General features: G+C 47.2%; 1 protein-coding gene across 2 annotated transcripts; it reads left to right on the forward strand.

Annotated features, from left to right (window-relative positions):
* The first annotated feature begins 1,685 nt into the window (after window positions 1-1,685).
* DDX24 (DEAD-box helicase 24) lies at window positions 1,686-22,270 on the forward strand. 2 transcript variants are annotated; one of them, XM_049612233.1, is made up of 9 exons: window positions 1,686-1,792; window positions 2,945-3,661; window positions 10,630-11,130; window positions 12,172-12,325; window positions 12,609-13,124; window positions 15,229-15,304; window positions 18,347-18,535; window positions 19,888-20,017; window positions 21,717-22,270. In XM_049612233.1, the coding sequence occupies exons 2-9, from the start codon at window positions 2,950-2,952 to the stop codon at window positions 21,995-21,997; spliced, it is 2,559 nt and encodes an 852-aa protein (XP_049468190.1). In that variant the 5' UTR covers window positions 1,686-1,792; window positions 2,945-2,949; the 3' UTR covers window positions 21,998-22,270. The 2 variants fall into 2 exon arrangements, with proteins under 2 accessions (XP_049468190.1, XP_049468189.1); XM_049612232.1 differs by lacking the exon at window positions 1,686-1,792 and adding an exon at window positions 2,220-2,354.
* Window positions 22,271-25,605: the final 3,335 nt, after the last annotated feature.

Here is a 25,605-nt window from a genome sequence, read left to right on the forward strand (position 1 = left end):
GGATGGGCCATTGTGCCTGGATATTTCGTCAGACATTATTCTAGATGTTTCTGTGAAGGTGTCTTTTTGGATTACATTAGCATTTAAATCTGTGGATTTTGAGGAACACAGATTACCTTCCACAGTGATGGTGGGCCCCATCTAACCAGTTGAAGGCTTTAATAAAACAAAGACTGCATCCCCTCAGTAAGAAAGGATTCTGCCCATTGGCTGCCTTTGAACTCTTTGGCTGGCCTACTTTATCTGAGTTTGGATATGTCAAACCTCCACAATCACTGTGAGCCACTCTCTTAAAATAAATTTCTCTCTGTATATACATATCCTGTTACCTCTATTTCTCTGGAGAACCCTAATACAGATGCTTTTGTCAGTTTTTCAGAGGCCTCCATTGAGAATCTCCACTATGCCCCCTTTTGACTCCTCGACAGGTCCCCCAACTCCCACCACAGGGGCTCTATTTCTAGCCTGTTTCTGTTGAGGACCCGTTTCCCACCACACAGCCCTGTTAGGCAAGGTTCTCTCAGGACAATGCTGCAATACTCCAACATGTGTAACTAGCTCAGAGGGGACAGGACCCTTTGTCCTGCCATGTAGTAGGGACATGCACCCTTCCTCGTCACGGTGTCATCTAGACAGCTTCAGTCTCTAGGCATCAGACTCCTTCAGACACCACTTGGGCACAGGCTTTATGCCATCCAGCCTCTTGGGGACCCTGGCAATGTTCCTCAAGAAATGAGTTAAGTTCTGTCCCATGGTGGTTCCAAGATGGGGTGGGGAGGCTCACTTGACCTAAACTTTATGAATTCCTTTAGGACTTTCCAAGATCACCAGACAGGGACACCATATGGGAAATGTTTCCCAGGTGATGTGGTAATGCCCACATTGAAAGGAACATCATCTACCGTGAAGCCGATTTCTCTGCATATAACAAAGGAGCCTATCTAGCTTGGTGATTAAAGCATGAGATTTGGAGTCAGGGCAACATAGCCTAACCATCAGTGAACAACGGGCGAGGCGTGAAAAAACTTGACAAAACAGCCCCTCCGATACAGGCTGGTTGGGGCTGCAAATTAGATGCTAAAACGTTTGCAAAAGGCTCCAGGCACGCACTAGGTACTTCATTCGTGGACAGCCACTGCACTGAAGCTAGACCAAGAATACAAGAGGGGAGCCTGGGTGACTCAGTCCGTTGAGTGTCCGACTTCGGCTCAGGTCATGATCTTGCGGTTTGGGAGTTCGAGTCCCGCGTCTGGCTCTGTGCTGACAGGTCAGAGCCTGGGGCCTGCTTCGGATTCTGTGTCTCCCTCTCTCTCTGACCCGCCCCCGTTCATGCTGTCTCTCTCTGTCTCAAAAATAAATAAACGTTAAAAAATAAATAAACGTTAAAAAGTATTTAAAAAAAAATACAAGAAAACTTGCGCTCCGGCGCAGGGGCCGACACTGAGCCCGTTGGACGCTGAACAGCAGAGGCACTTACCCAGCGAGCAAGACGCAATCGCACCTCTCGGAGCGCCAGGCGCCCCGTGCCCCCGCCCCCGCCCCCGCCCCCGCCCCCGCCCCCGCCCCCGCCCCCGCCCCCGCCCCCGCCCTGCAGAAGTCCGCGATGCAGCCATAGCGAATCACGTAGCGGCGCCTAGCTGGGGGCGGGACTTCCTGCTGCAGGGCGCATGCGTCCGTGAGTGCAGGCCCCGCCCCGGAACTGCGGACGACGCTGCAGCTGCGGGAGAGCGGTGGAGGTGTGCGAGGCGGTCGGCCGGCGTGTGTGAAGGAGCCACGGCGGCTTCTCCAGGCGGTCAGTACCGGGACTGGGGTCGGGCCCGGGGCTTCCGCTGCGGGTCTGTCTAAGCCGCTGGGTTCTCGGGCCCCGAGAGGGCGGCCGTCGGCCCCGCGCCGGGGGGCCCCTGCAGTGGGCCTCCTGGCTCGGTGGTGGTCTCGGTCTGTCCGCTTCGTGCGCTTGTCTTGCCTGAGGCGGGGCCGAGCAGCTCGCCCCTCTGGGCCTGAGCACCCCCACCGCCGTCGTCGTGGAAGCCGGTGGTTTGCGGTCGTGGCGTCGCAGGTGCGGTGGGGGAAGCCTCCTTGCGTGCTGACGTGCTGAGCGCTCAGCCGCCATGGCCAGCGGGTGCTGACGTGCGCCACCTGGTAATGGTGTACCGATCCCCTGAGACAGACCCCTTCGTCATCCCCATTTTACAGGCGAGGACATTGAGGCTCACAGGGAGTGAGACGTCCGCCACAGACCCAGATTTGAACTACGCTTCACCTTTATCCTTCCTTCCAGGATCTGTCCTTTTTCCTGGCCTTTCTGGAAAGGGAGGAGATGGATCGAGTTCCACTCAAGCGGCCTCCGTTGAAATGTATGTTAAGTGAATTAAAATGTAATGCCAAAGCTGGATGGGCAAAGGCCAGAATGGTGGAATAGGCGTTTTGCCTTCTTGGAGCGAGGCGTGAGGAGGAGGAAAGGTCTGTGCCCGGATCATAAAGCCGGCCTCCTCTCCCCTCCCTCCAAGCCTCCTCATTCTTAATTCGGCCTTCAAAATGGCTTGGCTGTGGAAGGCTTTTTTCTCCAGGCTCTACGCAATTTTCTTTATTTGCGTAAAACGTTTTTGTGACTTAGATATTAGCAGGCGCCTCTCCCTTTTTAAAAGATGAGAACACTGACGTTCCGAGAGGACTAAGCGGAAGTGTCCATGGCACACAGGCAGTTGAGTATTGGATCTGGAATCCAAACCCGATGCAGCGTGTGCCTGCCCATCTCCTGTGTCCCCTCTGTTCCAGGCCCCGCTGCCTGATATGTCGCTGTGTTTTTTCTCTAATTTGATCTTCTCTCTCTCTGTGTCCTCACTTCTTTGCAGGGCCTGATACGCTCAGAAAATATTTGTTGCCTCAGAACCCTGTGCTTCTCAGTTGCCAACTTAATGGAACATTTCCTTCCTTTTCTTTTCAGTAACCATGAAGTTGAAGGAGACAAAATCAAGGCCAAAGCCGCCAAGCTATGGCAAATTTCAGACGAAGGGAATCAAAGTTGTGGGGAAATGGAAGCAGGTGAAGATTGACCCGAATATGTTTGCAGATGGACAGATGGATGACTTGGTGTGCTTTGAGGAACTGACTGATTACCAGTTGGTCTCCCCTGCCAAGAACTCCTCCAGTCTTTTCTCAAAGGAGGGGCCCAAGAAGAGAAAGGCGCAAGCTGTTTCAGGAGATGAGGAAGGAGAGTCTAGCTCCTCAAAGAAAAAGATGAAGTTGAAGAAGAATAAAGACATGGAGACTAGAGGGACCGGTGCCGAGAAAGAGTCTGAGGTCAGAGACGCTGCGCCAGAGCCCCAGGGAGATGGCACAGTTTGTCCTGATCCAGAGGTAGAGGAGATGGTATCAGAAAGCTCAGCCCAGACTGTTCCAAAAAAGAAGAAAAAGAAAGGGAAAAAAAAGCCGGAGTCTTCCCAGAGTACTATTCCAAAGGTGCCCAAAAAGGCAAAGACATGGGTGCCTGAAATGCATGACCAGAAGGCAGATGTAACAGCCTGGAAAGATCTTTTTGTACCCAAGCCGGTTCTCCGAGCACTCAGCTTCCTAGGCTTCTCTGCACCTACGCCAATCCAAGCTCTGACCTTGGCACCTGCCATCCGTGACAAACTGGACATCCTTGGGGCTGCTGAGACAGGTAGGGGCATCCTTAGCCGGCCAGGGCAAGATTGCTTCTGGGTTGAACTTGCGGCTGCTAACAGGTTGGATGGATGTGGGAGAGGGGAATTTGGGGATATAACCACAAAAGCAGTGTTGGATGAAGGTGTTTAGAAGTCAGCCAGCTCTGGGTTGAAATCTGCCACTTTAAAAAAAAAAAATTTTTAAGTGTTTGTTTATTTTTGAGAGAGAGAGGGAGAGGGAGAGAGACAGAGCAGGAGCAGGGGATGGGCAGAGAGAGGGGGAGACACAATCTGAAACAGGCTCCAGGCTCTGAGCTGTCAGCACAGATCCCGACGCGGGGCTCAAATTCATGCACCTCGAGATCATGACCTGAGCTGAAGTCAGACGCTCAACCGACTGAGCCCCCCAGGGACCCCTGAAATCTGCCACTTTGTAATTGGTACCTTGGACAGGTCACTTTCTCTCTCTGACCCCTATAGCTCCCAGCAGTACCTACTTTTTTTGCTTTGTGGGTTAAATGTAAAGTTACAGTAGTTTACACAGTGTATTGTAAGCGATCTGCACATGGTAGTTTCCCGTTCTTGAGCATTTCTAAACGGCCCAGAGGGGTAAAATAGGGCTAAGTTCAGCCCTCCCGAGAGGTAGGTCTTCATTAGCACGAGGAATAAGGGTCTGATTCACAGGAGTTGTCCCAAGGTACGAGGGCTGCTTTGGGAGTTGGTGAGTTCATGTCCTTGGAGAGATTTGAGTGTATGGTAGATAACCATTAGGTGGATTTTGTAGGTAGGTGTTGGCATGAGGTACTGTTGGGTCTAGGCACTGTTGAAAGTTCCCTCATTCCCTGGGCCATCTAAGGCTTTGTGAAGCAATGGCAGGTTAACTTGCCCTCCATAGATGAAACTACCGACCGGAGGGCAGAGCTTGTACTACCTGGAGCTAAGTCCGGCTAGACCGGAGGTAACCAGAAGAAACGTACATGTTACGTGAGCCACGTCTGTAATTTTAAATTTCCTAGGAGCCATGTTTTGAAAAGGTAAAAAGAAACCGGTAAAAATTAATTTTAAAATCTATTTCAGTTAATGCAATTCATTGTAAAATTATGAGATGTTTTATATTCTTATTTATTTATTTTTTTTTAACATTTATTTATTTTTGAGACAGAGAGAGACAGAGCATGAACAGGGGAGGGGCAGAGAGAGAGGGAGACACAGAATCCGAAGCAGGCTCCAGGCTCTGAGCTGTCAGCACAGAGCCCGACGTGGGGCTCGAACTCACGGACCGTGAGATCATGACCTGAGCTGAAGTCGGACGCTTAACCGACCAAGCCACCCAGGCGCCCCTATATTCTTATTTCTATAGTAAGTTTTCAAAATCTGACATTTTGAGCTTGCAGCTCAAATGTAGAGTAATCACGTTTTGGGGTGCCTGGGTGGCTCAGTTGGTTAAGATCTGACACTTGGTTTTGGCTCAGGTCATGATCTTGCTGTTCATGAGTTCAGGCCCCACATCGGGCTCTGCACTGACAGTGTGGAGCCTGCTTGGGATTGTCTCTCCCTTTCTCTCTCTACCCTTCCTCTGCTCATGCTCTGTCTCTCAAAATAAATCAATAAACTTAAAAAAAAAAGTAAAACTCTCACAGAGTAACCGTATTTTAAGTGCTCGATAGCCATACATGGCTAGTGGCTATTCTTTTGCATAGGACTAGACCATCTGGACACTCTGTGCCTTGGATTTCTGGAAAGAGTGGTCAGGGTACTAAGGGTGAGGTCCTGTATAAGAGTCACATGGATGGGAGAGTAAGGAAGCCTCAGGGGAATGGAACTAATAATAATAATTTAGAACATTTTCTTAGATAAAATGTATCAGGCACTGTGTTAAGTACGTTACATTGATGAATTCAGTTCTTACGACCACCCTGAGATAGGCTGCATTATTCTCGTCTTACTGGTGAGGAGACTCAGCCTCACAGAGGACCGTGTCCCTAAAACTGCACAGCTGAAAAGTGGTAGTGCCTGGATTCTAGTTGAGGTCTGTGCTCTTGAGCATTCTGCTCTACCGCTTTGGTATGTGCGGAGGCCTGGAAGTGGGTTTCCGGAGGCAGAGGCAAGGTTGTGCGACACACTGTTGCCAGACCCTGACATTTGGATTCGTACCTCAGCTCCTATCAGGTTATCTCTGTGGCATGCTGGGATTCTGCAGGCCTAAGATTCACAAAGACTTACGGGGCCGTGAACAAACTGCTCCCCGCACGGATAATGAATGTTTCCGTCACCCCCACAAGATGCTTTGGGCCCTTTTTGTAATCTCTCTTTTCCTGGGTCCTGCTCCTTGTTCATTCCCAGACAACTTCTGATACGCTTTCTAGCACTGGAGATTAGTTTGTGTTTTCAAGACTTTTATATAATGGAATCGTACAATATGGACTTTTGGGGGACGTGGGTGTTTTGGCTCTTGCAGCATAGTTTGAGATTCAACCATGTTATTACAAGTACCAATAGTTCATTCCTTTTTATTGATGAGTAGTATTCCAGTACATGGATAAAGCACAGTTTGGTTATCCATTGATGGGTATTTTTGTTCTTTGTAGTTTTTGGCTATTACAAATAAAACTATTGTAGGGGCACCCGGGTGGCTTAATCGGTTATGTATCCGACTCTTGATTTTGGCTTAGGTCATGATCTCACAGTTTGTGCGTTTGAACCTTGCATTGGGCTCTCTGCTGTCAGCACAGAGCCCACTTTGGATCCTCTGTCTCCTCCTCTCCCTGCCCTGCCCCTGCCCTTCTACATTTATTAAGACAACTTGTGTGTGCGCGCACACGCTCTCTCTCTGTCTCAAAAATAAACAGTAAAAAAACACCTATCATAGATATTGGTGTATTAGTCCTTGTATGTGTATATGCTTTCATTTCTTTTGGGTAAATACCTGTGAAATGGCCAGGTGTTACGGTAAGTGTAACTTTTTAGGAGTTTTCCAAACTGATTATACCATTTTACATACCCACCAAGTTATGAGAGTTTGAATTGGTCCATGTTTTTGCCAACACTTGATATGTACAGTCTTTAACCCTGGCTGATCTTTGAGCATCTTTTCAAGTGCCTGTTTGTCGTCCATATTCCTTGGTGGATTCCTTGGTGATGCCTTGGTGGCGTCTTGTCAGTTCTCCTGCCCATTTAAAAAAAATTTTTTTTTAATGTTTATCTGAGAGAAAGAGAGTGCAAGCAGGGGAGGGGCAGAGAGGGAGGGAGCCACAGAATCTGAAGCAGGCTCCAGGCTCTGAGCTGTCCACACAGAGCCCAACATGGGGCTCGAACCCATGACCCATGAGATCATGACCTGAGCTGAAGTCGGACACTCACCTGACTGAGCCACCCCGGCGCCCCTGATGCCATTGTAAATGGCAACTTAAAATTTTCTACTTCAGGTTGTTGCTAACAAATAGAAATATGATGTCTTTGTATATTGACTTACACCCTCCAAGTTGGTACCATCAAGTAGTTTCTTGAAGATTACAGCACATTTTCTACAAAGATGATGTTATCGTCCAGCCTAGATGCCTTTTATTTTTGTCTTATCGCAGTGACTAAAATCTCCAGTACAATTTTGAATTGAAATGGTATAGTGAGCACTATTGTTAAGCATCATCATTAAGTATGATATCAGGTTTTACTTGCCTTTTATCAGATTAAGAAAATTCTCCTCAGCTCCTACTTTGCTGAACTTTTTTTAAATTTTTTTTTTAATATTTATTTATTTTTGGCAGAAAGAGACAGAGCACAAGCAGGGGAGGGGGAGAGAGAGAGAGAGGGAGACACAGACTCTAAAGCAGCCTCCAGGCTCTGAGCTGTCAGCACCAAGCCCGATGCGGGGCTCGAACTCACAGACTGCGAGATCATGACCTGAGCCGAAGTCGGATGCCCAACCGACTGAGCCACCCAGGCACCCCTGCTGAACTTTTTTATTAGGAATGCTTGTTGGGTTTTTTGAAATTCTCTTTCTACATTTATTAAGATAACTGGTTTTTTGGGGCACCTGAGTGGCTCAATCAGTTGGGCGTCCAGCACTTGATTTCGGCTCAGGTCATGATCTCACAGGTTGTGGGATTGAGCGCTGAGCATGGAGCCTGCTTGAGACTTTCTCTCTCCCTCTGCCCTCCCCTGCTCGCACTCCACCTCAAAATAAATAAACATTAAAAAACAAAGATTAGTGGTTTTCATTTTGAGTCTGTTGATAATGGTGAAGTACACTGATTTTCAAATACTAATCCAAACTTACATACTTGGGATAACCCAAACTTGGTCACGGTGTGTTATTCCATTTATATATTGTTGGATTTGATTTACTAAACTTTGTTGATAAGTTTTGAATTTCTTTTCATGAGATGTTAGCTTGTAGTTTTCTTATAATGTCTTTGGTTTTGGAGTCACAGAGTCATTCAGGCCTCAGAATGACTTGAGTATTCTCAATTTTCTGAAAGTTTGTATAGAATTGGTTTGTTGTTTTTTTTTTTTCTACCTTATTTAGTAGAATTTATCTGTGCCTGCACTTTTAGTAGGATGGGTTTTAACTACAAATTTAATTGCTTTAATATATTAGAATATTTGTGTTACTTATTTTTCCTTGAGTGATAATTTTCTTTGCAGTTCCATTAGTTTTTGTTTCCTGTGTTGTGAAGCTCTGTTTTACTTGTGTTTACATGTTTAGGACTGTTACATCTTTTAAATGACTTCATTCCTTCCATTATGAAATGGCCCTCTTTATCCCCAGTCTTCTTTTTTCTAAAATCTTCTCTTTCTCATATTAATGTACCTTTTCCAGCTTTATTTTGATTCATGTTAGCATGGTGTGGTTTTTTTCATACTTGTACTTTTTTAAAAAGATTTTATTTTAAAGTAATCTTTACACCCAATGTATGGCTTGAATTTGCAGCCCTGAGAATGAGTCACATGCTCTACCAACTGAGCCAGCCAGGCTTCCCTCATACTTGTACTTTTTTTTTTTTTTAATGTTTTTATTTATTTTTGAGACCGAGAGAGAGCATGAGCAGGGGAGGGGCAGAGAGAGAGGGAGACACAGAATCCGAAGCCGGCTCCAGGCTCTGAGCCATCAACACAGAGCCCGATGCGGGGCTCGAACTCACGGACCACGAGATCGTGACCTGAGCTGAAGTTAGACGCCCAACCGACTGAGCCACCCCGGCGCCCCCACACTTGTACTTTTAACCTACTTATGTCTTTGTATTTATTTAAAGTGGGTTTCTTGGAGCTTCCAGGTTGATGAACATACCTGTGTGCTGGGAGGGTGGTGTGCCCCCATTCCACAGGGACAGAATCCCTTGCACTTGGGACCCTTCCAGACCTTGCCCTATGTACCTCTTCACTGGCTTTTCATCTTTATAAAATATGCTTTATGTTAAACTGAGACTTGTGAGGAAAAAAATAAAATGGCATCCTTGTAGACAGCATATACTTGGGTCTTGCTCTTAAGTCTGACAGTCTTATTTGTTGAGGTCATTTATATTTTATTTGATTATTGGTAATGGTTGGGTTGTAATATGTTGTTTTGCTATTTGCTATTTGCTATTCTCTTTTTCCTCTTCTTTGGGATTGAATATTTTTTGTGATGACATTTTATATCTTTTATTACTAGTTGTAACTCTGTTATTTCCTTTTAGTGGTTGCTTTTGGATTCATAGTATATATCTTTAATATGTTATGCTCTTCCTTCAAGTAATAATATACTATTTTATATGTAGTACAAGAACCCTACAAAAATGTATTTCTATTTCTCCTCTCCTTTGTGCTTTTTGCTATATACTTTAGAAATCCAAAATACGTTTTTATGTATAATAATTTTAAGTTTAAATAAGTTTAAACTTAAGTAATATGTTTAAATAAGAGAACGACGTCTTTCGTATTTACCCATGTTACCATCACCATTTTTGGTGCTCTTCCTTTGTACGGATCCAGAATCGCATCCAGTAGCATCTTTTGCACGGAAGATGCTCCCTTTAGTACTTCCTGTAGTCCAGGTCCTGCTGATGATAAACTGTTCAGCTTCTGTGTGCCAAAATGTCTTTATTTTACATTTGTTTTGAAAGGAATTTTTGCTAAGTGGAGAGTTCTGTGTTGTCAGATTTTTTTTTTCAGGTGTTCAAATAAAGATGTAGTACTGTCTTCTAGCTTTGATGGTTTCTGATGAAAAGTGCCATTTTATCTGAAGTGTTAATGGGTCTGTTTTGCTCTCTTACAGTTCTTGCTCATAGTATACCTTGTTTTCTTGTGGGTTATTTTTTTTTTTTAACTGAGAGCTGCTCATTTTCCTCTGAAAATTACTAGAGAGAATTCTTTGAGGCTTATGATAAAGGTTTCTTCCTCCAGACATCATTTATTTGCTTTTGCTTGGGGCATTATAACTTTGGAACTACTTTAAATTCTCAACTTGCGGTGTCTTGTTGGTTTGTATTAACCACCTAGAGGATGTGAATTGGGGTGTCATATACATTCAAAGGTCAGTTTGACAATGTTCAAACATAGAGAAAAGTGTGCTGATTTAAAGTTTTCTCAAAAACTAAAAAAATTGTCTTCTACTCCCACCTTCTCCATCTAAGGTCTTGGAAAACTATACACAGGTTTCCATTCCTCACACCCTAACGTCGTGTTGTTTCTTCACAACAGTGACAACACGCACACACAAAACTTGTCGATCTGTTTAGCGTTTCAGTGCGTGGACTTTGTGTGTAGTTCACATTGGTGACCTTAGGCCTCAGGGCTAGTCTGCCAGACTTTTTTTCGGCTTTTAATTCCAGATGCCTCTGGTTGCAGTGCTGTGGGGGAATCTGTGCTGGGTGGAGGAGCTTTGGCTTGGTCAGCCTGGCACTTGGCCGTTTCAGGATCCCTTAGTCTGTGTAAAAGAAAGAGCCCGAGAGAAAAGGTATGTGCGTTTGTTGATTCGCACCGTTTTTGTTTTTGTTTTACTTCTAAGGAAGTGGAAAAACCCTTGCCTTTGCCATTCCAATGATCCACGCAGTACTGCAGTGGCAGGTGAAAAAGAAGCCCACTCCGACTCTAGGGAACCCAGGAGCATTACCTAGCGAGGCCGGGACTGAGTGTGGAGTTTTGCCTGAGGAGATTGGAATTGAGGGAGAAGCCCTGCCCGGTGAAGCTGGACTGAAGGCTAGAGCGCCACCCAGCAAGATCAAGACTGGAGCTGCCGTGTCGGACCGGGCGCTGCCCCTCTGTGATGATGATGCTGGTGAAGGACCTTCTTCGCTGATCAGGGAGAAGGCCATCCCCAAGCAGGATGAAGGCAAAGAGGAAAAGCTGGATGAAGAGCAGACTGGAGGGTTAAAGCAAGAGCTGGGTGGCAAAATCGCCACCTGTAAAGCACATCCGAAGCGCCCTTTGCTTGGACTGGTTCTGACTCCTACCAGGGAGCTCGCTGTCCAGGTTAAGCAACATATTGATGCCGTGGCCAAGTTTACAGGTGAGGTTTGTTTAATTCCATTTAATAAATATTTCCGAGGATCCTAGATGCCGGGGTGGCAAAGGTGAATGAACTGTGGCTCCTGCCCTTTAGGGGAAATCTTTCTCTCCTGCCAGAGAATTAAGCCTTACAGAAATCGTTTGATGCTTTGTCAGTTCTCCTAAGAATGACACACAGCTAATGCCGTTCTAGATGCATGGGTAGTTAGTTATTTATTGCAAATGGTGGATGCTTAGGGCAGAGATGGGCAAAGTGTAAAGAAAGTGCAGCCATACCCATTTGTTTACATTGTGTCTGTGGCTGCTTTTGCACTATCAAGGCAGAATGAAGTAGGGGCCATTTAACTCACTAGGCCAAAATGTTTACTATCGACCCTTTAAGAAAAAGTTTGCCAACCTCTGGCTTGGGGTGTTGAACTTACTCTTTGAGGGAATTCCTTTTGGGATGGGCTGCACAGTGTGAATTTTAACTTTATACTAAAAGCAGCAGTACTTACCAAACTCTTACTGTGTGCCAGGCATTTTGCTATAAGCACTTTGCCTGCATGATCCTATGTGTTCTTTCCACATTGGATACCTTGAGAAGTCCTCCACGAGAGAAGAGAACAGAACAGTAGGCTATTAGAGGAGGTTCAGAGTCATTCTAATTGAGGGGGATGGCAGGGTTTCTAGGGAGGTGTGTGATAGTTGCAGAGTGACATCTTTCCCAGCATTGTGCGCTGCCGCTCAGTTTTCCGGGAACTTTGGATGTAAATATTCCTGGGTTTGAATCCAGGTCTTCTGTTGTTGATAGAGGGGAGGGAGTAGAAAGAAATGAGGTTGGGGAAGCAGGCAAGGCCTAGATCATAGAAGACTTGATGTGCCTTCTAGGAGTGACACCAACCGTTAGGCCAGGCCCACTCTTTTAGCGCCATCCAAAAAGAGACGGGAGCTGTCCTGGTGGTTGATCGCCTCTGCTAATCTGGGAGCACCTATGTCAGCCATGGCAGAAAATAAGCAGCCAGACTGAATAACAGGGTCTCTCATATTTTGTGTACCATAGGAATTAAAACTGCTATTTTGGTTGGTGGAATGTCTACGCAGAAACAGCAGAGGATGCTGAACCGCCAGCCCGAGATTGTGATTGCCACTCCGGGCCGGCTGTGGGAGCTAATTAAAGAAAAGCACCCTCATTTGAGCAATCTTAAGCAGCTCAGGTAAGTGACAGTACCTCTCCTTTCCCTTTCCCTCCCTTTCTGAAGTGGACCTGGGGTGGCATGGTAGTATATGCAATACCTTCTCCTTACCACTGTGTGCCACAGTGTGGTGCCAGCCAGACTTGGGTCTTTAGAAAACCCAGTGTGCATGAGGAAGGTTAGTTGAGGCCCTGGGGGTGGTGGCATGTGTGTGTGTCTCTGTTGAGAGCTGTGATGGTAGTCGAGTGTGCTGTAAATGACTCCTGCTACTAACCAGGTTATGTGGATCTGTCTGGATCTGCAGGTGCCTTGTGGTCGATGAGGCTGATCGGATGGTTGAGAAAGGCCACTTTGCTGAGCTCTCACAGCTGCTAGAGATGCTCAGTGACTCCCAATATAATCCAAAGAGACAGACCCTTATTTTTTCTGCCACACTGACCCTGGTACATCAAGCTCCCGCTCGAATCCTTCATAAGAAGCACACGAAGAAAATTGACAAAACCGCCAAACTTGATCTCCTCGTGCAGAAGATTGGTATGAGGGGCAAGCCCAAGATCATTGATCTCACCAGAAATGAGGCCACAGTGGAGACACTGACAGAGACCAAGATTCACTGTGAGGCTGATGAGAAAGACTTCTATCTGTACTACTTCCTGATGCAGCATCCGGGCCGCACGTTAGTGTTTGCCAACAGCATCTCCTGCATCAAACGCCTCTCTGGGCTCCTCAAAGTCCTAGATATCATGCCACTGACCCTACATGCCTGCATGCACCAGAAGCAGAGGCTCAGAAACCTGGAGCAGTTTGCCCGTCTGGAAGAGTAAGTCAGGCCTGTACCCAGAACCCAGGCTCTAGCCATTACATCAAGGTTGCCAGGACGGTGGGAGAGGGTGGGAAGCTACCTTCTGACATGGAGGCCTTATCAGTAGAAGGTAGCCCTTTTTTGCACATCATGAAATAGGCTTACTCTCACTAATGCATTTAGTTGCTAATAATGCCCAACAGAAACTTTCTTAACAATGAGTAATGGTAGGGGCTCCTGGGTGGCTCAGTCAGTTAAGCCCTTGATTTTGACTTAGGTAATCTCATAGTTGTAGGATCGAGCACAGAGCTTGCTTACGATTTTCTCTCTGCTTCTCTCTCTGCTCTTCTGCTCCCGCTCTCTCTCAAAAAACAATAATGAGTAATGGTGATGATAATACCAACTGTTATTGAACACTTAATGATACAGTAAGTATAATGCTGGCGTTTTAAATACATGACCACATGCATTGAATTCTAACATCCTTGAGAAGGAGCAGAATAGATTCATGGTTAAAAAGAGAATCAGATTGCTTGAGGTCAAGACCTTGGCTGTGCCACTTCTAGCTGACCAAATTACTTCAGTTGTGTTTCACTTCTCTCATAATTAGCATAACAGTATAGTAATAGAAGCTAATTGAGAGGTTGTTGCATAGGTTAAATTAATTTATACATATAAAGCATTTAGAACAATGCTTGGCCCATAGTGTGCACTTGCCAAACGTTAGCTTTAATACTTATTTCGTATCATTTATTATCATTATTCTCATTTTATAGATTGAAAACAGTAAGATCTAGGAAAGCTTGCCCAAGGTTTCTCATCCTGAAAGTGACAGAGCTGGGCCTCAGACAAGCGTGTCAGGCCCAGAGTGCATGCTGTGTCCTACTGTGCTGTCACTGTGCATCTCTTTTTGGGCCAGACTGATGCTCAGACAGCAGTGTGCACGTCGTCAGGATAAGGGCCTGTGAAGGTTGAGGTTGAGTCTAGGTTGACTTCTGCACTGTGTTTTGTCCAGTTACAGAGTGATTAGTTTCCAGAACAAGTGTCTGGTTTACCTCCCTTGGAATGTTGCCAGATAGAATTTAGTGGTTTACTTGATCAGAGAGTAGGAAACGATGGCCCATGGACCAAATCTGGCTCACTGCTTGTTTTTATAAGTACAGTGTTACTGGAACACAGCAAGGCCCATTTATTTATTGTTTCTGGCTGCTTTTGCACAGAGAACAGCAAAAGTTGAGTAGTTTCAAAGCCCAAAGTGATTTACCATCTGGCACTTTACAGAAAAAGTTGCCACCATTGACATAGAGCTGCGGTCTAATGTTTTATAAATTTTAATTTGCATACATTCTTGTGCCCTACATCAGAGCTACAGGGAGTGGGGATTCTGAAAAGTCCAGAATCTTACATTTCGAAGACATACATACCTCAGGTGCTTTTGACTTTCTTTGAAGTACGCATACATTAAGAAACATTACCCAGTGAAATTATGTCATGCTTACTATGAACCGGGCACTGTTCTAGGTAATAGAACAGTGAATAGTGCAAAGTCCTTACTGTTATGAGGTTTATGTTCCAGTGGAGGGAGATGATAAATTGAAAAGCAAGTTTGTAGTTTGTAAGGTGATGCTGAGTGCTGAGGAGCAGAGTTGTGCAGACTGTGGGGTATGGTCAGGGAGGTTTCTCTAAGAGGGAGGGGTTGTAGCAGAGTGTGGACAAAGCAAGGAAACCGGAATGTCTGAGGAAGACCTTGTAAGGCCTAAGGTGTAGCAAGTTTAATGGTTTAGAGGCCGGGGCGTGTTTGGCACGTTTGAAGGAAAGCAAGGATGTGTATGTGAGGGAAGTAAGTGGGACGGTGATAGAAGACGAGGTCTCTGACCTAGAATGGGCTTGACCTCATTTAAGTTACTGAAGGTAGCCTTTTATTGCAGGGTGTGGCTTGTCGATTGTGGTCAGCGAGACCCCACTTTGGATCCTGGCTTCACAAGTGAACGGCCGTGTTTATGCCTTGGGAGTTAATCTGTCTGAGCCTCAGTTTCTTTATCTAGTGTATTCAGCAGGTGGTAAGAATTTGATTAATGATAGCTGTTAGTTGTTATTAATGAGCTTTGTCTCTCCACCACAGTTGTGTTCTCCTGGCAACAGATGTGGCAGCTCGGGGCCTGGATATCCCTAAAGTCCAGCATGTCATCCATTACCAGGTAGGGCAGTAGAGACTTTATTGTGCTAACTGGGGAATTTTTTAGGTGAAGGTTTGGGGAGGGAGCAGGAGGGAGGAGGAATTGTTGGTCCCAGGGCCTCATGCGGCAGAGTACCACTGGCGTCTAGTGACCGACTAGCTGCTGTCACTTTCAGAATACTCATGAGATTTCTTTTTTTTTTTAATACATAATTTATTGTCAAGTTGGCTAACATGCAGCGTATACAGTGTGCTCTTGGCTTTGGGGGTAGATTCTCGTGATTCATCGCTTACATACAATACCCAGTGCTCATCCCAACAAGGGCCCTCCTCAGTGCCCATCACCCCCCCCCCCCAACCCCCGCCCGCCCAGTCAACTCTCCAGTTGTTCTCTGCATTCAAGAGTTTGTGAGATTTATTCTTTTTTTTTTTTTAATCTTTTCTAATGTTTGCTTATTTTTAAGAGAGAGAGTACGTGCACGCAGGAGTGGGGAAGGGGCAGAGAGCGAGGCACAGAATCCGAACCAGGCTCTAGGTTCCACGCTGTCAACACAGAGCCCCACTCGGGGCTCGAACTCATGAACCATGAGATCATGACCTGAGCCGAAGTCGGACCCTTAACCGACTGAGCCACCCAGGCACCCCTCATGAGATTTATTCTTTTTTTTTTTTTTTTTAATTTTTTTTTTTTTTTTAACGTTTATTTATTTTTGAGACAGAGAGAGACAGAGCATGAACGGGGGAGGGTCACAGAGAGAGGGAGACACAGAATCTGAAGCAGGCTCCAGGCTTTGAGCTGTCAGCACAGAGCCCGACGCGGGGCTCAAACCCACGGACCATGAGATCATGACCTGAGCCGAAGTCGGACGCTCAACCGACCGAGCCACCCAGGCGCCCCCATGAGATTTATTCTTAAAAAACCTCTTGGCATTTCTGATGTTACATCGTCCCTTTCTCTGATTTGGACAAACTAATTGATACTTACTGGCAGGTTAGAGTCTTGTTTTCTTTCATGGAATGGGCATAGTAGCATGTAAACTGGCTATCCTGGTATAGAGAAATAGAAGAGTGTGGTAGCTTAAGACCTTCCTGGGCTTAAATCCCAGCCATGTAACTTTACGCAAGCTATTTTAATCTCTTTAAACCGTATGTTTTTATTTGTTAAATGGAAGTTATTATAGTATCTACTTTTCTAAGTTTTTTATTTTAATGTTTATTTTTGAGAGAGAGACAGAGCATGAGTAGGGGAGGGGCAGGCAGAGAGAGGGGACACAGAATCCGAAGCAGGCTCCAGACTCTGAGCAGTCAGCACAGGGCCCCACGTGGGGCTTGAACTCACAAACTGTGAGATTATGACCTGAGCTGAAGTCAGATGCTTAACCGACGGAGCCACCCAGGCGCCCTTCTGAGTCCTTATTAAAGTGAACTAAGTTATTATGTGTGAAGAGCTTAGAAAAACAGAAGGCACATCCTAAGCACGTACTAAATGTCAGCTGCTATTGATACTGACATTAATCAGTGCATGGACCTGGTGAATATTAGCATAGCGTGGTGGTTAGGAATATGGGCTCCAAAACCACACTTGGAGCGTTTGAATGCTTGTGGCCTGCTTCATAGTTGGTTAGCTTTGGGCACGTTACTTGGCATCTCTGGTTTTCAGTGTCATTGTTTGTAAACTGGGAGTCATAATGCTGCTGAAACCCTAGGGTGATGATGAGAATTAAATGGGCTCCTGCTGATGAACACCTCCCACAGTGCTAAGTACCCAGTAAATGGTAGCTATCTGGCGTTACTATTTCTCCTTTCTAATTCCTCATGCTTTAAAAAGTCTTTCAGGCTGCCAATTCTGTTTAGCAAATCTTTCTTCATCCTTTTTTGGGCGAAAGAGGCTGAGTCAGTCCTTGTGGGAGATATCCAGATGAACAAAGCATAATCCTGGCCCCAGAGAAGTATCAAGTCCACTAGAGGAGATGAGACGACCATAGCCGTAATTTAAGGCGGAAGGTGTTAGAAAGTTGTACAATACAATGGGAGAGAAAAGTAACTTCCAGTTTGGGAGGTCGGAAAGAACTTCCTAAAAGATGCTTTGCATTTAAGAATGGGGAGGATCTGGGTATGTAGAGGTGGAAGGAGGAAGGAACGTGTGGAAGTGGGCATTTGGCCATGAGTTGGGGCGTATGTTGGGAGGAGAAAGTGAAGAATGGCCGGTAGACCTCATTTCTAGCACCATTATGAACAGTTCATAGCGGCGCTGAGAGCTGCATTGGAAATGATCGTGTTATCTGGACTCGGTGGAGAAGGCTGTTGTTGATCAGTGGTGTGTACCACAGGAGTGGGAAGGGATTGTCAGTGCCCATCCACACCTGTGGGTGACATGTCCAGTATATATTAGAGTGGAGGCAGTGGAGCCCAGAGGTCAGCATAGACTTTGAAGTTGGACTGCTGTGGTTCAAATTGTGGCTCCACTGTTTATTAGGGGGTATTGCTTAACATCTGTGTGTTTCAGTTTCCTGGTCTATAATACGGATAATCACGAAAGCGTCTATTTCGTGTTGCTGTTTGTGAGGAGTAAGTGAGATAATACATGCAAATGCTTAAAATTGCCTGGCCCGTTGTAACCACTCAGTAAATGTTGGTTCTGATTACCATGTTCAATCATTCGTGTAGAGTTACTGAAGAACCCGCAGAGTTTCTTTAGTTAGAGTGGGAATTATGGTCAGAGCTTTGGCTCAGGAAGATTACAAAGGCAGTTTTGGGTTGGGTCAGGGAAAGTGGGGAGGACGAGAGAAGAAACAAGAAGTGACTGTCATTGTTCTTTTGGGTGGTCACGAGGGTCTGGAAGCAGGGGAGGGCAGAACAGGGGCCATGGGAAGGCAGACCCTGCACAGTGAATGGGCTGAAGAATTAGGACTAAGGGAGAAGGGCTGGATCGGTCCACATTGCTGGAGAGGTTTCTGCTGCCTGACTGGGAGGGAGGGAGGTGCAGCATTGGGCTGCTGGCCCTGAGGGGAAGAGCACGTTGGGTGACAGCCGCACGTTGACATCCCTGTTCCACCTTTGGCAGGTTCCTCGCACCTCGGAGATCTATGTCCACCGAAGTGGTCGAACTGCTCGGGCCACCAATGAAGGCCTCAGCCTTATGCTGATTGGGCCTGAGGATGTGATCAACTTTAAGAAGATTTATAAAACCCTCAAGAAAGATGAGGACATCCCGCTGTTTCCTGTGCAGACAAAGTACATGGATGCAGTCAAGGTAGAAATAAGTGTTACAAACCCAGTGCTAACGGAAGGGATCACGCCGCAGCCTCACCTTGCTGGGAGGCTCTGGCAGTAGGAACCTTAGAAACTAAGTAATGATTCTGCCAACAGCTAACAGGCAGATTCGTTAAAAAAAGGAATGGGGACACTGGATGTGGTGGGAGAGAGAAATTGATGAGTGTGCAAAAACCTAGGGAATTTTCTCCCTGAGCCCTTTCTTCACCGCCTGCCCCTGGAGCCTCTGCCACTCCCCGTCCACTGGACAAGGACCATGAGCGTGGCTGCCTGGACATCGCATCCGGTGGTTGTAGGGAAGTAAGGTCAGCTTGTCTCGCTGAGGCACATACTAAAGGTTTGTCACATTCCTGAAGCAAATGCCAGTAATTCCTACCTTTGGGGTTTTACATTTTAACTCAGTACGCATTCAGCTGAGCAGGTGCTGCTAACTGTGGGCCATCGTGTGTCAGGTACCAGAGCGGGGTGGGTTTTCTTCCATAGAGATCCACTGGCTCGTGAGGCAGGCTGAGCCCGTGCTGAAGTTTAGGTACAAATGGAACACCATGGCACTGGTGGGCATTGTGGTTATATTGGTAGGAGAGGAGGTTTCCTCCAAGCTTCTCGCCTGTAGAGAGGTAAAGAGCAGACAGAATTCCAGGAACTGAGGGAGCAAAAGCATGGAACACTTCAAGGACCGTTGGTTCCTCTGGCTCGAAAGGAGTGTTAGCCGTGTGGGGAAATACAGTGGGAGGTGAGCTTGGAAGAATGGAGAGGACAGAGGATTTCCCGTCAGGAAGGTCGGGAGCCACCCTGGCTTCCTGTGGCTCCTTTCCCCCGCACCACAAGGTCTCTTCCATTTGTCCCGTGTTTCCTGTCATTGCAGCCTTGGCCCCGACACCCACAAGCAGGAGAGTTGAAATGTTTTTGGCAAAGGACGACATGGAAGAGAGAAGGCGGTTCTCTGACTTTGTCGACCCCGTGATCAGTCACAGTGGGGCCCTAACTCAGGACTATTGGGGTGTTTCAGGGTCCCAGCTCAGCTTGGGAGCTGTCGGTGGTGTCTGGGGAAAAGAGTTCCCTCTGGACACCTGGAGATTGGCAGTCCAGCTGCGGTGAGCTTCAACAGGTGGGGCTGTTCAGGTTTGTCATTTGGAAAGCTGGCTCTTGTGATTTCATGTGTTCGCACTCGTGCGCCGATTGCCCTCTTTGCTTTTGTCAGGAACCAGAACAGATTCATTTTGATGGGAGCTGATCTCAGGGGCTTTTTTGAAAACCACAACTTCTATGAGCCTTTGCTTCCTAGAGGCTCAAGCTTCTGTCAAATGAACACTCTCTACTCCTTTCCCCCAGGAACGAATACATTTAGCTCGGCAGATTGAGAAAGCTGAATATCGGAACTTCCAGGCGTGTCTGCACAACTCTTGGATCGAGCAGGCAGCAGCTGCCCTTGAGATTGAGCTGGAAGAAGAGATGTATAAGGGTGAGCGGGCCGGGTGGGATTTGAAGGATACATTCGGCATTTTCCCTTCAACTTTTGTCTCGTTGGAACCTCCTCACAACCATGGGTCCTTTTAAAATGAGCAAGATGCCTTTTCTTTCTTTGTAACAGGCTTTAGTCCCAGATGAGCCTACGGCCCTTGGCCTTTGTTCCCTCTGTCTTATTTGTCTGGAGCCTTCGGCTGCCTCCTTCATGTGGAAAGGCAGTGGAGTATAGCAACATTAGGGGTAGGCTCTGTGGCCTGGCAGCCAGTGCCGGTCCATTCCCTTAACTGGCTGTGTGACCAGGTTGAGTTCCTTAACCTCTCTTTTGTACCTAGGCTGTCATCATGTATAAGACGCAGGTCCTAAAGTTCCTACCTCCTGGGGTTATTGCAAAGATGGCTTGAGTTGATGAGTGTGAAGTGCCTGTCACAGTGCCAGCAAATAGAAAGTATTTGGTACATTTTAAGGTATTTACGATCATTATTGTTACTGTTTATCATCTCCTCTGACCTTCATGGTCTCCGGACATAAACAGCAGGAATTACTGTCCTTTTACATATGGAAACTAGAGGCTCACGGAAAAGGAGCAGTTTGCACAGGGAAACAGCTCTACTACTGGGCCTTTCCTGAGCCCCTATTCTGAATGTGGGCAAGAGCCTAAGGATCCAGGGATGACTCTGTGCGGTCCCTGCTCTAGGAAAGCTCTTGAGTCTAAGAAGTGGTAGAACCAAATCTAGAACTGATGACACCAGAGTTAGATCCAGTGTTCTTTCCATCCCACAGGTGGGCAGCTCAGCTGAGGTGTTGGCTTTCTCGGTGCCAAAGCCAACAGATTGGGAGGCTGACTTAAGCTGTCTGCTCAATATGGAAGCTGGGAACCAAACCAGTGGGCTTGGTGACAAGGAGCTGTTCCTTCTGTTAGCTCAAGCGTGGGCTCTTGACAGGTCAGGCCCTGGCTTCCCTTCCCGAGGACAGGCTGGTGTGGAGGCCTTGACTGTGCCGGCCTCCACAGGTGCAGTCAGTGCTGGTGGTGAGGTACAGGAGAGCTGGGCTGCAGACGGTGTTCAGTCTCCTGGAGGCTTTGTACCTATTGAGTCACAATGGTCATAGGAAGAAAATTGGTCTTCAAGTCGGGAAACCTGGGTTTTAATCTCAGTTTGACAGCTAGCTAGCTAGCTAGCTAGCTCTGTGACCTTCAGCAAGCGACCTTGACTGTAAAATGGAGAGGATTCTGGTCTTAGAGACTTTTTTTTTTTGAGTGAAGACAACGGTGGCCCTGAGTATCCCCCTCCTAAGTGGTGTTGGAAGTTAGCCAACACTAGCTTCCATAGAGAAGTTTTGAGCCTTGGTTCTCCAAGAGTTCTAAAACATTTTCTTAAAAAAAAAAAAAAAAAAAAAAAAAAATTTTTTTAACGTTTTATTTATTTTTGAGACAGAGAGCATGAGCAGGGGAGGGGCAGAGAGAGAGGGAGACACAGAATCCGAACCAGGCTCCAGGCTCTGAGCCGTCAGCACAGAGCCCGACGCAGGTCTCGAACCCACCAACCGTGAGATCATGACCTGAGCCGAAGTTGGATGCATAACCAACTGAGCCACCCATGTACCCCTAAAACGTTTTTCATCACAAGTATCCATCAAGGGAAACAAAATGCTTCTACAAATCACAATAAATACGATGTTTTGTATTGTGTTTTAAGGAAGAAAAACTGACCAGCAAGAAGAGCGTAGGAGACAAAAGCAGATGAAGGTCTTGAAGAAGGAGCTGCGCCATTTACTCTCCCAGCCGTTGTTCAAAGATGACCTGAAAACCAAGTATCCGACTCAGTCTGGCAGGCTGCCCACGCTCACGTCTGCCCCGAGAGATGGTGAGTCTGCTTTGAGCTGCCTGGCCAAACAGAAGAAGAAGAAGAAGAAGAAGAAGCAGCAGCCGAAAGAGCAGCAGCAGGAACAGCCGCAGCCAAGTACAAGTGCAAATTGACCACCCTCCAGGTCAGAGTCTGTGGGTGACGGCACGTCGTTTCTGTGTTCTCTGGTTGTATGGAAAACCCGCCCGCTTTGCGTTCCACTCCACTGTCCGCCCCGGTTATAGAAATCTCCCTGTTCCTTGCCAGCGCCCACTGCAGGCGAGACCTCGTGCACATTTGTGTTGTTTTGGAGTAAGAATTCTATGCAGCAGCTTATATATTTCTGTATTCCAGTGTGTACAGGCTTCTTGTACGTTCAGCTTGGTTTTCTCAATTAAAAACGGTAGAGCCGGCGTGGTATCCTGAGTTTTTGGCTGGAACGTAGCCACGCTAATCCTTTGGCTGCAGATGCATGTGGGGGGTGTGTCATCCCACTGGACGGTGTGGATGGAGCAGCTCGCCTTCGCTTCGTCGCTGCTTTTCTCCACAGCAGACCCCTCACGGCCCTTCAGCTCTCTACCGCTCACTCACGGCTTTTGCCTTGTCTGAGCCACTCCGCAAGATGGGCCGAAAGAGGCTGCCGTTCTCGGGTTCCAAGAGAATACAGGCTTCCTTAACGTCGGAGCCGCTTGTGGGGAGGCCGGTGACGGCACGCTGAGTCTGGCACGGCGAGGCACTCGGGCTCTGGCGCCAGCCGGTTTCTCCCGCCTTTTCGCTCCCCTCCCGTGTGACTGAACGATTGTCGCCCGTGGGTCCCACGTGCCGCTTCCCCTATCCTGAGCCTTTTATACAAGCTTGTCCCTCCGCCTGCTTTCCTTTCCCATCCCTGAGCACTGCGGTGTGTGCTTTGGGTCCCTGAGCCCCCAGGAGGACATAGTGTCCTGTGGCTCCCACAGTAGCTGTGCTCCCCCTCTTCCTAGCACGTGGCACGTTGTATTGTCTCTGCGAAGCTCCTGGACAGCATAGGCTGTTTTTATGATCCCTTGCAGCCCTGGGGCTTAGGTCAGGGCATCGTGTAGGTACCTGCTGAGGGAACTAGTGACCTTTTGGTGCCACCCGAGCTTTCTCTGGCTTAGTCTCGGTGAATAGCCACAATTGCCAGAGAAGCATAGATTTCTTCACAGCTAAGCCTGGGCTTCTAAACAGGTGTCTCCTCGGCTTCACGGTTGACAAGGTTGGCAGGATGGCGGCGGTGTTCTCTCGGCCCCCCTGTGTAACTACAACGGGACCCCTGGCCTGAACTCAAAATCGGGGATCCCTGAGTGTTGACCAAGTACTAAACACCGGTAGGCACTTTCATGTTTTATCATTTAATATGACAAGGTCCTGACGTACAAGTCCCAGTACCTTTTTGTAGTTGAGAAGGTGGATACTGAGCAGTTAAGACGGGCTCAGGATCGCAGAGCAGCCAGGTGGCAGACCTGGGGTTAGGACTGTGAGTATTAACTTATGGGCTCAGGGCAAGTTCAGAAAACTGCTTCAGTCTTAAAAGGACAGACAGCAGTGTTGCCCAGGAATGTCTCCCCAGGGTCACCAGTGACCTGGAGAGGAGATTGTAGTAGAAAACAGTCCTAGTCTGAGAGATCAGTTCTTCAGTGACAGCTGCTGGAAGAGGCAGGGGACTCTCCATTATCTGAATAGTACAGGGGAGGTTTAAACAGGTTTACGGAATCTTAGCAGCACCTGAGTCGTGAATGGATCACAAACAGATCCACTGATGTCTGTTGACATCCTGTTCTTGTCTCCCTAACAGGAGATTCTTTTCATTTTTTGGTGGGATAATATGTTAAAGGGGTAGGTTTTTGTTTTTAATCTTTATCTTTGAGAGAGAGACAGCGTGTGAGCAGGGGAGGAGCAGAGAGAGGGAGACACAGAATTGGAAGCAGGCTCCAGGCTCCGAGCTGTCAGCACAGAGCCCGACGCGGGGCTCGATCTCACGAACTGAGACCATGACCCGAGCTGAAATCGGACCCCCAACCGACTGAGCGCCCCTAAAGGGGTAGGTTTTTAAAGATAAGGTTAGCCCCCCCCAAGCAGTTCTCTCTGACTTGAGGTAAAGCTTTGGGGAGTCCTGTGGTTTCTTTGGCACCTCCAGTTCAAGGGCAGAACATCCTGAGTATCTGGACCTTCCACTAGAGGAGGAGCCCCTCTCCCCTGCTCATTTACTCATACACACAAGCCCTGTGGGAGAGCTGATCTTCAGTGCATGCCAGGTACCAAATACTAAGAAACTAGGACAAAAGTTGTCACGGAAACCATTTTAATGCTAAGAAAACGTCCACCAAGTGCTGGAGAAGCTGTCGGGCCTGGCCCATACCCCACAGGACCTGGGCTCCCCCACCCAGGGTAGCTACTCAGTCACAGCCCCTGCCCCCACTTTGGTCGGGGTGAGAATGTTTCTTAGCCTTGTGTACTGTTTCCGGACACTTCCCTTTTGGGAAGCCAGTTTCCGTCCTAAGGTGGCATTTCTCCACATTGCAGCAAGAGTTCTGCTGCTCCCCTACTTGTGGAGCACTGTGTCAGGTCTCAAAGCTCTCCTCACAGTCTTGTTCCACTTTAACCAGTGATCCTGTGATGTGTAGGTATTGTTTGTTTCACCAGTGTGAGAATTGGGGCTCAGAGAGGTGAAGTACTTGGCCAAGGTCAAATAGCTCGTAAGTGAAAAGGTGGGATTTGAACCCAGGCAGTCTGGGTACAGAGCCCCTCTGTGCTTAAAATAGGAACCTAGTTAAAAGCAAGGACAGTTTGTTCTTTTTGTTGTTAAACATTCCCATTTATAAAGTTCCCTTTGGAAAGAAAGTAATAAATGTGCAGTTGCAAGGACAGCCTCTCAAAGCAACTTCCCTGCCTGATTTTGGTTTGGAAAGAGATGGCTTTGTGAGGTGGGGTGGAGAATTATCCAGAAAAGTCATGCCAGCATGACTGGCTGCTGCAGACAGGCCAAATGATTTCCATGAATGATTGGATCTTAACAAGTTACTGAATTCTGCAACTTCCTTTCTCCACTGGTGCTTTGCCTTCATAGAAGATCTGAGTGCAGACATGAAGGAAGAAAGCCATGGCTTGGATTGGGCCAGTGGTTTTGGGAAAAAAGGGGAGAGTGCAGAGTAAGAGCATGAGCATCATTTGCCTTTCTCTAACGTTCTGATTCTAAACTAGTAGGATCTCTCCTGGGAAGAGGGTCCCATAGGAGCACTGGCGGACTCTCAGACCTGGAAGCACAGAATAGGAAGTCTGAGAGGGAATTTCTCCAGCCGGTCTGCCAAAGAGAAATCTGCTCTTGTGAAGGGCCATCTCGCAGCCCCTCGGAGCAGGGCCATTCAGCTCGGTAGCGTATTCATACCCTTCAGTTTGAATATGGTGATCCTGATAGTCACAAGTCCTGTAATGTCCTCCTTCCCATCCCCCTTCTTCCAGTGTATTGGTCATAGACCCTGGCAGGGTGGCACATAACCGATTCAGAGATCAAGGTCAGGTTTACATTCCTGTGGAAAGGTGACATAATCACTGAGCGTGAGCCCTTGGGTTTAAACTCGAGCTAAGGGCTGCAGGGGAACCAGGGTCCCTGCCTGGAATTAAAGCACCCTAACATCTGTCTTCACAAAGGCAGAAGTCAGTGTTCCCCCACCTCGGAGCAGTCTGCTGCCTAGTTCCTGTGCACGGTCTGGCTGGCAGCAGACAT

This window comes from Panthera uncia (assembly GCF_023721935.1).
Source record: "Panthera uncia isolate 11264 chromosome B3 unlocalized genomic scaffold, Puncia_PCG_1.0 HiC_scaffold_1, whole genome shotgun sequence".
Taxonomy (NCBI): domain Eukaryota; kingdom Metazoa; phylum Chordata; class Mammalia; order Carnivora; family Felidae; genus Panthera; species Panthera uncia.

Coding starts and splice junctions, on each gene's coding strand:
- DDX24 (XM_049612232.1), top strand. CDS start 2,318: ATGGATCGAGTTCCACTCAAGCGGCCTCCGTTGAAAT. Junction 2,355..2,944: donor CAAGCGGCCTCCGTTGAAAT/GTATGTTAAGTG, acceptor TTTTCTTTTCAG/TAACCATGAAGTTGAAGGAG. Junction 20,018..21,716: donor GGAAGAAGAGATGTATAAGG/GTGAGCGGGCCG, acceptor TTGTGTTTTAAG/GAAGAAAAACTGACCAGCAA.